Source organism: Martes martes, assembly GCF_963455335.1.
Source record: "Martes martes genome assembly, chromosome: 14".
Lineage (NCBI taxonomy): Eukaryota > Metazoa > Chordata > Mammalia > Carnivora > Mustelidae > Martes > Martes martes.
The window spans coordinates 39,952,202-39,965,396 of NC_137902.1; the positions used below are offsets into that span (position 1 = coordinate 39,952,202).

The 13,195-nt window shown below is 42.7% G+C and overlaps 1 protein-coding gene across 1 annotated transcript in view; it reads left to right on the forward strand.

The window, feature by feature from the left end:
• The window catches only part of ERCC6 (ERCC excision repair 6, chromatin remodeling factor), a 77,266-nt gene that overhangs the window by 46,916 nt on the left and 17,155 nt on the right, over positions 1-13,195 (forward strand). Inside the window, exons 9-12 of the mRNA XM_080822439.1 lie at positions 2,817-2,987; positions 3,437-3,613; positions 7,889-8,005; positions 11,730-11,825. Coding sequence (XP_080678565.1) covers positions 2,817-2,987; positions 3,437-3,613; positions 7,889-8,005; positions 11,730-11,825 — 561 coding nt within the window. The remainder of the gene's footprint in view (positions 1-2,816; positions 2,988-3,436; positions 3,614-7,888; positions 8,006-11,729; positions 11,826-13,195) is intronic.

Sequence of the window (13,195 nt, forward strand, 5' to 3'; positions counted from 1 at the left end):
ATACTATTAAAAGGAGCTCGGGAATGGTGGTGCTCACATCATTTGTATCTTAATTTTTGACCTCTTGTTTTCTTTAATCTTACTTTCTCTCTTCTGGTCTGTCAAACTCTGGGAGGCTGTGCCGGGTTCCCTGCTGGCTGTGGATATCCTGCTTCATCAGCACAGCTCTGACGGCTTTGCGCCCCGGGTTTGGTGCGGGGCTCCTTCTCCGGTGTGCACTGTCTCCTTTAAAATTTAAAATATCCCTCTTTTTTTCTGTTCAATTCTTTCTGTCAGCTATTTGTATTTCTAGTCCTGCCCCCTTTCTGTTTGCATTTCTTAGGTAATCCCCATATTTTCAGCTTTCAGTGCCAGGTTCGTTTGGGTCTAAGGGTTGGGCCGTGTTTACCTGCTGGAAAGTCTCGCTGCTAATAACCCACTGTCATTGTGGAGACTCCTGGTACATTTCGTCTGAAACCAGCAATTATATTTTCTATTTTCCTGATTTTTTTCTATTTTCTATTACTTTTTTCCCCTAGAGTGGTTTGACAGTTCTACAGTCTGTTTCTTTTCTTGTATTCATGTGGAAGTAGCAGCTGTGGATCAGTAGATGGGCTTGTTTTTTTACAAATATAATCCAACCTGTTTTTCTTTCACAGTTAAAAAGTAGACAGTGTCTGTCATCTCTACCCTTGGACAGGGTGGGATTTTTAGTACACGTATTTCTCCTGTTGTTATTCAAGATTTTGTTATACTAAACTAGAATTATAGTGACAATTAAAAATATGTCCCCCCCCTTTTTTTTAAAGATTTTATTTATTTGAGAGAGAATGAGTGAGAGCGAGCACAAGCTGGGGAAGGGGCAGAGGGAGCGCAGACTCCCATCTGAGCTGGAGCCTGATGTGGGGATCAGTCCCAGGACCCTGGGATCATGACCTGAGCCGATGGTGGACGCTTAACCAACTGAGCCACCCGTGCGTCCCCAAATATATCCCTCCTTATATTTTAGATTTATTATTAATGGTTTCATTAATATTTAAAGCAATGTTTAAACATTTACTTACTGTTTTAAAACAGATTTCCTTGCTGTCCAAAAGTGGAGCATTCCTACAAAACCTTCTCGTACCCTGAAACGGCTTGAAGTGAAGAAGCACTTACCATTAATTTATATGGAAAAGTTCTTGAGCGTTCCCTACCCAAACAGTAACCTCTCTTAGGGTTTTCTGATACTTTAGGATACATCTTGCTAACACGCACAAAATAAATCGAGATAATGGATAGATGCTTATAGATCTGGTTCAAAGCTACGGCGCTTGCTGCCCAGATGCTGAGTGTAGTTCTCAGGGAAGGAGCTTGGTGGCGCCCCTCTCGTGCTCTGGGCGTGGGCTGCCTCTATAAAGGCTCGCTGCACAACAAAGACGGAACGCTGCTTTTGCTTTTCACCTTTTTTATAAAAGTGAAAATCCTCTTTGGCTTTCTTTGGGTCAGCAAAAACGGGCACTAATGTAGGTCTTTTGTAACAGCGAAGAAGCTAACTGAACTTTGGAAAGCAGAGGATACCTGTAATATTTGAAAGAACTGGTGTACATATTACATGTAATTTACCCTTAAATTTTTTTTTCTTTCACCGTTAGGTATGAGGCAGCATTGCCTGATACTTAGTTAATACTAGCTTTGCAGTTAGCTGCCCGTCTACGTTCACATCATGACTCTACCACTTACCAGCTGTGTGACCTGGTATATTATTATAGTCTCTCCCCATAAACCAGGGGTTCATAAGGACTCTGTCCTTTTTCAGGGAGTTGCTGGGAGTGCTCTGTCTGCAGTGAGCATTCTGGGCCTGGGAGCTCTGCCGTCCGCTGTTCTGCAGAGTGCTGTGTGTTCTGGGCACACTTTCTTCTGCCCTTGGAAAGGGACCGTGTTCTTTCAGTGACCACACCTGGCTGGATATATTGTGTACTATACCTGGCCTCTCTCTGGCTGCTTTATTTTCTGTTTTTGCCTGTCTGGAGGTAGAATTTATTTTTTCTGTCGAGCGTGACTGCTAGTTTGGATCAGTGCAGAATTCCAGGGTCAGAGTGTTTCCCCTACAATTATGGAAAGTCTCTCTCTTTGCTTTCTGACAGTTTAGTGTAACAGAAGAGGTGTCCAGCTCAGGTGGAGTCTTTTTCCTCTGAAGGGAATCTTCTGTTTTGTTCTGACTAGAAGCTACAGCATTTTCTCTTTACTTTTGGAATTCTAGTAGGTATATTCCTAGGGATAGGTCTCTTTTCAGTGTTTCTCCCTGACACTCCATTACTTTTTGCTCTATAGACTCCTGTTTCTCCTCAGAATTTTTTTCTGTCTTTCAAAAAAAATTATTGTTTTTATATCCTTTTCTGTTCTCTCCTCCTGGAATTCATGTTCTGCATTGGTAAAGCGCCTGAATTTGTCTTTCTGGTCTCTCTGGCTTTTCTCTCATTTTCTTTTTCTGGTTTTAAACTAATAAATCACTTCCCATCTATCTTGTTGTTTTAAGTTTAACAAGAATTGACACAAAGGATATTTTAGAAAAATAAATATTGGATAAGTGTTTACTTATTGTAACTTTTTCTAGTTTTCTTTTGAGGGCCCTCCTCCTTAAGTAGATCTAGTAGTCAGTGTTTACAGAGTAATGAAACATAAACTTCCAGTGCTGATAATGTATAGTTGTAATTGTATGTATTGTGATTGTATACATATTTTAAAAGTGCATTAGATTACATCATTGAAAGATTACCATTTAAAGAATCATGCTCATTTAGTTTATTTAAATGAGCTTATTTAAAACTGGTTTTACCATTTTATCATCATTTTAGGAGAAACTAATTCGAGATATTGCTCATTGTCATGGCATTTTGATCACTTCCTACTCCTACATTCGGCTGATGCAAGATGACATTAGTAGGCATGACTGGCACTACGTGATCTTGGATGAGGGACACAAAATTCGAAATCCAAACGCTGCTGTCACCCTTGCTTGCAAACAGGTATGAGCTTTTATAACAAGGGAGATTTCCAGGTGGAAAATAGTATTTAATTGAGAATAAACTCCGGTAACACATTTATTGACTCTTTTGCCTCTGCATAAGGAATTTGAAATACATGTTTTGCCTTAATGCAGAAAATTCTTTATTCTTGCCCATAATCATGGTTTTAAAAAATTCAAATTACTCACATTACTGACTGTGTCTCGTGGGGATCAGTTGTTAGACTGTAATCCAATCCAACTCTCATTCCTAGTATTCAGCTTGAACAATAAGAAATAGTCTTCCCTCTTTATTTTTTCTATATTGCGTAAAATGTCTACATTTTGGAGATTAAATTGATATGTAAAAAAGTTAAATAACCAGGATTGTGTGGACATATTTTGGGGTAGGGATGGTGATCATCTCTTGAAAAACGGATTTAACAAAAAGTGTTTTCTTTCCCCAAATAGTTCCGCACCCCTCATCGCATCATCTTGTCTGGCTCACCAATGCAAAATAACCTCCGGGAGCTGTGGTCGCTCTTTGACTTCATCTTCCCGGGAAAGTTAGGCACATTGCCTGTGTTCATGGAACAGTTCTCAGTCCCCATCACCATGGGGGGGTATTCAAATGCCTCTCCGGTGCAGGTAATGTAGTAGGCAGCTGACACTTCTAGGCGTTTTAATATTTAAACTGTTCCTACTTAATACTGTACTTTGTAGCAAAGTCATTCATAATATAAGGGAAATGGCCAAGCTTATAAACTGTTATCTGCCCCAAATCACAAAATTATTTTTGCTTGAGAGCTCCTGTTTTTCCAGATGAGTTTTAAAAAATGACCTAACGTATTCAAAACCGGTCAGAAAGTGTGAAACAAGAATGAATCAGTTCTGGACACTGTATATATAATTTAGTATATCTCATAAGATAGTGTAAAAGCTTAGAGAAGGGAAAGCCAGGGAGGATTGAGTTCAGAGAGGACTTAGTGCAACACTTAAATGCCCCTTAACCCAGTTCTGGGAAAACAGGCCAAGAAGAGTGAGGGCATTCTACATCAGGGCAGTGGTGTGAACACAGCCATATTGTGTGGCCATGGGCTACAGTGAAGAGACATGCCTGATTGCCCTGGAGATGCTTGTGAGGTAGCTGGGAAGGTGTGGGTGCCAGAGATGGGGGCCTTGAAAGGGAGGCAGAGGCTCTCAGGCAGCGAAGAGCCACGGAAGGTGTCTGAGCAGGAGGCTGAAAGATGGCTGCTCTTCCAGGGTCACTCAGGCTGCAGGTGGTGATGGGACCAAGGCTGGCTTTGAGGGACCTCTGGGAATTGTTAGGGGTCAGGGTGGTAAGGGTGGTGAGGACCTGGACCTGAACTTGGGTGGTGGTTCTGAGAAAGAAGGTGGGGAGCAAAAGTTCCAAATGACATCTTTTCCCATAAAACAAACAAGACGTGGGGCCCCCTAAGATAAAGGAAATGGGGTAGAAATTATAAAATTTGGAAAAATTATAAAAAGAACTCCTGTACTCTTTTACTAGATCCACCAGTTATTAGCATCTGCTAACATTTTGCCACATTTGTTTTATCTTTCCTTCCTTCCCTACTTCTGTGTACCCATACACACAAATTTATACTGTTTGTTTTTCCTGACTCATCTGAGAGCAAGTTGTAGACATTATGTCCCTTTATTCTAAATCCTTCAGTGTGTATTTCCTAAGAACAAGGACAGCCCCCTACATAACCACAGTAAAAACATCCAAGTCAGGAGGAAATTTAACACAATACAACTCTGAGGTCTAGTCTGTAAGTCACCCACATTTTATCAGTTCTTCCAGTAGTTTCCTTGTCTCTTTAGTCTTCCTTTAATCTGCAACAGTTCCTCTGTCTTTGTTTTGCCTTCCATGACTTTCCAGATGACAGGCCTCGTATTTTGTAGAATGTGCCTCCCTTTGGGTTTGTCTTCCACTCTCTGTGACTTGTCTTTCTTGGTGTTTCACTTTAGGAGGCACGTGCTGTTGGTTTATCCTTCATGGGTAGTGACAATTGGTGGTGTCTGATTACTTGGGTGAGGTGGTATTTACCAGATTTCTAAACTCTTCGAATCAACCACTTCCTTTGGAATTAGTAAATCATTTGTACAGAGAGACTTGGAAACCCTCTAAACATTATCTCTTTTTCCTTGACGTCCTTGTGTTAGAAGTCTGTGTACTTACCTGTTTTCCCTTTGTAGGTTATAAGGTCTTTGGGAGCAGAACTTTTGTTTTTTTGTTTTTTAAAGATTTTATTTATTTGAGAGAGTGAGACAGACAGAAATGAACCTGAGCAGGGGGAGTGGCAGGCAGAGGGAGAAGCAGGCTCCCGACTGAGCAGGGAGCCCGACATGGGGCTTGATCCCAAGACACTGAGATCATGACCTGAGCTGAAGGCAGATGCTTAACTGACTGAGCCACCCAGGCGCCCCAGAGCTGTTGTTTTTGTATTTGCTTTTTTGTTTAAGTCCGTGGTTGCCATGAGTTACTGAATCCCAAGAAGATCATCTGTCAGCAGTTATTTATTGTGTCAGGCTGGGGCTAAAATGATGAGAGGTAGCTGGCAACCAGAATCTTCCCTCAAATTGTGTTCTCAGTCCAGCAGGATGATTGTAGTACAGAATAATGAGGACTATGATCAGGGAAGATATCTAATATCAGAGCTTGTGGGAGTCAAGAAAGGATTCCTGGAGGAGAGATGACTGTGCTAGGCTGAGGAAGGTGAGGGGGGAGAACATTAATTACCAAGAATATGGCCTGCTTCTTGGCTTTGCATGTTAAGCTTAGATTTTAGAACCGAAAAGAACCTCCTCATTTCTTGCTCAAGGTTTATTGAGATTCCCTGGTTTGGTGACTGGCCTAAGGTAAGGTCTCTCAGCTCTGGAAAACGCAAAACTGGTGAGTAATATCACTCTGCCTTGTCAGGAATAGGAAGGAAACATAGATGTTCAGTTGGTCTCCATTTTCCATGGCACTGGGAAGTTGGTAGTGATAGTTAAGAGAAATACAGTTTTGGATCCCTACCATGTGTGTAGTCAGAGAGACAGGGAGGCAGATGGGAAAGGAATGTAGAATCCACGTTATTGCCTAAAGCACAGGACTGCCTAGGAAGGTTGGACTGAGAACGTGGCTGAACATCAAAGTTAAAACTAGGTTTCTTAGTCTTCCTTGCTCTCCTATCCCCACCACATTCCAGAGTTTCAGTTCTTCCTCTGAGGAGAGTTGGGTGTGAAAAACAGACCCATCCCCAGCCCCTGTGAGGTCTGACCCCTGTGAGTTTACCACAGTGGTCCAAGAACAGGGAGGGGTGGTGGAAGGAGAACTCTCCAGAGGGGTGGACAGGCAGGAGAAAGTGAGAATGAGTGGCCAGGTACTCACCAACCCAGCCCTGGTTTTCCCAGCTCACTCGTGCTTCTGGAGGAGATATACGTGAGTAGAGGTGGGGATATGGAGATGGTTTCCTTAACATATTGTATATATTTTTAGGAAGAATTTTAACAGTATACTTGCTTCCTTGGTGGGACTGTAATGTCACGTTAAATTTTGAAATTTATTATCTTTGTATTCCAAACCATAATATGTACCTGATCATCCTCTTAAGGATAATTTGTAATCAGTGGCTGAATGATAGTTATGAGATTACCTGTAACTAAAAGTTGTTGATTAATTGAACTTATTTGTTATTGTCTGCTATTCCAAGTAAATCCTGTTTTTTTTCTCTGTACGTGCTCACATACACACAGGGTGAACACACATATGTGTGTATACATGTATACGTACTTGAGTGGGGGTATTCTTAGGGTTTTTTAAAATATTTTTCACTTTTTTTTAAGATTTTATTTATTTATTTGAGAGAAAGAGAAAGAGCATAAGGGGGGCAGGGAGGGACAAAGGGAAAGGGAGAAGTAGGCTCCCCGCTGAGCAGGGAAACTGATGTGGGGCTCTGTCCCAGGACCCCGGGATCATGACCTGAGCCAAAGGCAGACATTTAACTGACTGAGCCACCCAGGCACCCCTATGTTAATTTTTTAACATGAATTTTTCTGTATGTGTTACATTCAAACTCTTTATTTTCATTCATTTTGCAGCTAATTTTGTTACACTTTGGTTAGAATTTTTCTTGATCCGTTAAATAGTAATTTACTAGGTTGTTAAGCCTATTCAGAATTTTTTTTTAAGTATCAATAATTTACTGAATTCTTTGTTTGCCTTTAAGTGAATTGCAGAGGGAGTGTTTCCAGAGCTGTGGGTCTTTGTTTTTCTACATACAGTTAATACCCATCTCATGTGGCTATGCTCCATTACAGAACCATATGCTCCATCTCAGGCTAGAGTGACCTTTCATTTCTGGGATCATAGGGCTTTTCTTGAACTTACTCTCCTAAGTCCCCAGTGGGCAGTAATCTCTGCTTATTATCTGGTTGCTCCCATAGCTGCAGCTTTCCCCCAGAGTTAGCTTTTGATCTTCAGTCTTGCAGAGCAGCACTTCGCTTGTAGCTTTAGTAGAATGCAAGATTATAAACAGAGATTCATTTGAAGGCCGTTTTTTTCCCTAGAGGGTAGTTGAGAACCGAAGAAATCTCTACTGTAGGGTCTAGCAATATAATAATAATAATTAAAGCAAAGTATGGAGGAGGAATTGGATACAAGATTACTAGTTCTTTTGTTGTACATTTTGGTAATAAGTTTTTTTAACTGATGATACCTTTGGAAAGGTACCACCTTCTGGAGTATATGGAACTTATCCTAATTTTTCCAAACTGTTTTCAACCATTTCCAGCCAATTATGTAAAACCATGGGTCTTTGGAAATTTTTTTTTAAACATTGGAATCAGTTGAGGGGTAAGAACAAATGCATTTGTTAAACATAAGTAATTGTTTGCCCTTTTCTCTTTTTAAAGGTTAAAACTGCTTATAAATGTGCATGTGTCTTACGAGATACCATAAATCCATACCTGTTGCGGAGAATGAAGTCAGATGTCAAAATGAGCCTTTCTTTGCCAGATAAAAATGAACAGGTCTGTAAATCCAGGAGTTACCAACCCACTCCTAATGTGTGGGTATACCTGTCTGTTTATTCTGCTTTTCACATGCAGAATTGGTAAGGCTAACAGGTGTGGTTGCTGTGCTCAGGGCAGCTGGTTTCTATCCGTATACACCTGTATGGGACAAGTGAGCCTGCTGTGGCACCTGCCCTCAGCAAGACTCTTCCTTAGTCCACAGGCTGTGATCTCTGTCCTATTTACACACAGGTTCCTGCGGCTGCACTTTTGAATTTCTCCGTTTTCTTCAAGCCCCAACTCATTCATGCCATAAATTGGAGGTGCTAGGCCTGTTCCTGGGAGATAGCAGTGAACAGAGAAACTGCTTACTCTCCTGGAGCTCACCTTCATTCTTAAGGAGAGGAGACAGTCACAGACACACATGCCACCTGGCAGGCAGCAGTAATGTGGAGGAAACCCTGAGCAGAGTCAGGGGGATAGGGCATACAGGGTGAGGATTTGGGGAAGTGGGCTGCTGCTGCTTTTTTTTTTTTTTTTAATATTTTATTTTATTTATTTGAGAGACAGAGATTTCAAGTAGGCAGAGAGAGAGGGGGAAGCCGGCTCCCTGCTAAGCAGAGAGCCCGATGAAGGGCTTTATCCCAGGACCCTGGGATCATGACCTGAGCTGAAGGCAGAGGCTTTAACCCACTGAGCCACCCAGGCGCCCCAGAAGTGGGCTTCTTAAAAGGGACGGTGAGATGTCTTCTCTCTGATAAACAGACCTTTGAGCAGAAGCCTAAAGAAGGTAAAGAAAGCGAATCATGGGGTTCTTAGAAGAACATTCCAGGTTGATGGAAGTGGAAGGGTGTTGGTACCTCCAAGGACCAGCAGGGAGGGCATTGTGGCCTGAGGGCAGGAAGAAGGATGAGAGTACTTGGAGGGAGAAGTCAGTTAGTTGGCCAGGTCACCAGGGCCTGCTGGTCGTGGTGAAGACTTCAGATTCTACTCTGAGTGAGGAAGCGGTTCACAGGTAGAGATGGAGCCAAGGAGTGACGTTATCTGACTCAGGTTGTAGAAGGGGCATCCTTTAAAGCCCATCATAGTGTTCTGTTATTGCAACAGATGACTGCACCCTCTTTTCAACATCGAACAGTAAATACATTGTAGATTCTCAGTGTTGAAACTATAAAGGATCTCGGAGATCTGTCACCAACGTTGGTTTCATCCCCACCTATTTTTCCCCCAAAACTCATTTCCAAAGTCAACCCTTGATCTCAGCATTCCCCTGACAGGTCTCCCTTTGCCACCAGTGTCTTAGGCCACAGTGCTCTGTGCCGTGGCCAGTTGGAATCCGTCAGTTGTTGTGCTGTTTTGTCCTTTTTCACACGCTCACTTTGTACCGCATCCTCTTAAATTAGTGCGGCCGGCGTCTGACGGTCTTACTGGCCTCCAGCTGTGGACACTCTCCACCTCACTCTGTATCGCACAGCATCGCTAGCTTTGTTTTCCCAGGCTCGTCTTCCTGCTGACATACCTTCATGACCCTCTTCCCATCAAGAATCCTGATTTAGCTTCTTTGCGCCAATTTATTTTCACTATGGGGTCCCAGAATGTCTCTTCTTTGTAATCCATGTGGCAGCCAAGGCAAATGGCTTGGAAACAGTTCCTGTTTTCCAGACTTGTGCCACTTGTCTTTCCATTTGCATGTGATGTTCCCTCTTCCTGGAGGTTTTTCCACCCCGCCCTCCAGCTTTCCCACACACAGAAGTTGTAAGATCCCACTAGGCTCTTGACTAGATCTCCTTGAGATCGGGACTTTGTGTCACCCACCTTAAAGTGCCACATAACACCTAAAACAGTGATTTGCAGACACTAAGCATCTGGTGAATGATTAGTTCAGTTAACCTTGTGGCTAACAGAGAAAAGGCTTTTCTCTGTTGGCGTTGTATTTAAAGACTGAAATACAAAATTTAAGAAGTGAGGAATTAGAAATACTCAGATTCATATTTTCAAAAGATGACTCAGGCAGCATAAGAAAGCATTGGAGGGGAAGGAAAGTGGAGGCAAAGGGATGAGTTAGGTGGTCCTTCCAGAGTCCACAGCGGGGTCGGGAGGGACTGGAGGGGATGGGCCTGAGCCGTGGAGGGTGTGGGGCTGGCAGGTGCTTCCCAGGTTCTTGTTTAGATGCTGGGATGGATCTGCTGACAGACACTTCAAAAGGACAGAACATAGAGGAGATAGTTGTGAGTTGATTCGGGTCGTTTGAAGTGTCCACAGAACATCTGCCTGCCCAAAAGGCAGTTATAGGTGGGTCTCGGGTTCTGAGGAGAGTTCTAGGCAGGGATGTAGTTGTGACCTCAGAGCTGGGAAGGTGTGGAAGTTATGAGCAGGGGTGAGGTTGCCCGAGGCACATACATAGAACAAGAAGAAAGAAGTTACAGCGGAGCCGGTATCTGGAGGGGCTAGCTGGGAAGACAGGAGGCCTAGGCAGAAAGACAGGAGGGAGTTGGGGGAAGTGGAAGCATGAGGCCTAGGGACTTGGTGTGGGTGGCTGCTAGGAAATCATTAGTGAGCTCGTTCATAGCACTTTCTCAGTGGATATGCCCTCCAGGCTTGTCCTGGGACCAGAAGAGGCTGGAAGGTGAGGATGTGGGGATGGTGAGCACACATCATCCTTTTAGGGAGTTTTCCCCCATCAGTTTTTGGAGAGAGTAAGGTGGTGGAGCACTGTCCAGAGGAAGAGGAGAGGGTTTTTAGATCTGGTGTGAAGGTCAGAGGGTTGTCCCAGTTCCCAAACAGGGAACTAGCTGTTCCCCTGAAAATAAAAAAAAAACCACAAAGTGAGGTAGATAAAGTAGATAAATTTTAGGGTGTGAAAATTAGGGAATCATGACTGATAGCTTTGATTTCTGTCTTCGTTGTTTGGTCCATTTTTTTGGTCTTGTTTTGTTTTTAAGAGTTTTATTGATTTGACAGGGAGGGAGAGTGTGAGAGAGACCACATGAGCACGGTGGGGGTGCTGGTAGGGGCAGATGGAGAGGGAGGCAGACTCCTGGTTGAGCGGGGAGCGCGATGAGGAGCTTGATCCCAGGACCCTGGGATTATGACCTAAAGGCAGGAGTTTGAGTCAGTCTTCATGTGGAAGTTTACAAGGCAGAAGTAGTAGGTGGCAGAGGGGTAGCTGAAGGAAAACGTCTTGGGTTTATGACTAGCCAAGGAACAGAGTGGACATGAAGAAGGAGAGGAGGATTGAGAGGCAGAAGGGAACATTCTGGCATGGAATAACAGGCAAAGTTGGGCTGGGAGGATGGACAGGTCTGGTAAACTCGTGGACCTGTGCTTTGACCTCTAGGAAAGGGGGCAGGTCAAGTGAGGGTAGGGTCCCTGGTCAGGTGTGCTGAAGTGAAGTGTGAGCGAGGGGCATGGGCTGTCTGAGCACTTGGAGGCTATAATGGAGGAGGGCTTGTGCACCTGGTCCTGAACTTTGTTGTGGGAGGGAAGCCATTCTTCAGGGACTATTGGGATAGTGGTGGGGACCAAGAGGTTGATGGATGATAGAAGTGGAGGGGCTGATGAGAAAGGGTGACTGTGTCTTTGTTTAGCTCTGGGATGGGGCACCATTTTGGCTTTTTAAAAAAAGAGGTACATTGTTAATATTGCATAGGTTGTGCTTTTTTGATTAGAAAACTTTGTTGATGTTTTAATTATTTTTTTTAATTCTCTGTTTTTGTTTTTTTTTTTTTTCTCTTCCCCATAGGTCTTATTTTGCCGTCTTACAGAGGAGCAACATAAAGTCTACCAAAATTTTATTGATTCCAAAGAAGTTTACAGAATTCTCAATGGAGATATGCAGGTCAGAAGTGAATTATAGAGCAGGGAAGTGGGGAGGAAAGGAAGCTAGTACTAGTCCTGTTTCACAGTTTCCTCTTGGGGAAAACTTGGGTGTGAACCATCCCTTAATTCAGAGCTGTTGCAGAAGTAAGACAACGTGCAGTTACATTTGAGCATACTTGCTTTTGTCTATATTGCAGCACCATTACACTTGAACCCCACATCATGTGGTCTAGCAGAAGCGTAGTGCTAGGTACAGGGTCTGTAATGGTGAGTCCTGCAGGGATGTCTGGTCCTAGCAGAACACATGGAAGTGGCCCTGGACTGCTGGGGTTAGCAGGGACCTGAAGGAAGAATTACTATCATAAGTGTTTGTGTAAGTAATAACATTTTAGTTATTGGCAATATTCAGTAATAGATGTTGGTAAAGGTCTGTTCAGTAAGCATATGTAGTGAGTTTATAATCAGCATATACTTTGAAGTTCCATATGAACTAATCAGTTTCTTTGTGCCTCAGCGTCCTAAAGTGTGAATTGTATTTTATTTATTAGACATATAAAACTTCTTAGTCTTGGGTCTGTCCTCACGGGAGGTATAGCTGAGTAGCAAGCATTTTACTCTCTGAAACACACTTCCTGCTTATACACAGAGGTTGCTAAAGAGATGAGTGTGGTGTCGTGGCTGCCTGTGTCCCATCATGTCTGCATGCTTTTTCTTACAGAGGAAGTCATTTCAGTTCTTTTGGCCATAGTTCACTGTTTCTCTTCTTTCATCTATGGTTGGCCTCTATGAGAGGTTCTTATATCATTCACATTTATTCATCTCTCCTAAGTCTGCCCTTATCTTCATGTGCCTTCAAGTTGTGAAGCTTCAGGTGGTCTAGATTAGCACTGACCTGTAGATACAGAATGTGAGCCGCATATGTGATTTTAAATTGTGCTAACAGTCACATTCGAAAAGGTAAAGAGAAAAACAGGTGAAATCAATTTTGGTGATGAATTTTATTTAATTTGATCTAAAATGTCATTTTTAATATATAATCAGAAAATTTTAGATTATTCGTGAGATATTTTACCCTTTTTTTTCCCTAAAACTATGTCTCCCAAATTGGCTATTTTACATTTGCAGCACACTTCAGTTTAGACTGACTTTCTGTGGCTTGTGGCCGCTGTACTGGAAGCATCGATCTGGAGGCAGAAAGAGGAGTTACAGATGACTCTTCAGGGGAGTTCTGAAATATTCCTGATTTATTCAGATTTTTAATTACTGGTTTAACTGTTGTTTGCCAGTAGAACTACCTTGGCTTAAGTTATGGTTTATCTTTTTCTCCTTGAGCTTTTGTACTTATGAGGTGGATTTGGGTCACACTTGGAAAGCTATGAAGGATGGCTT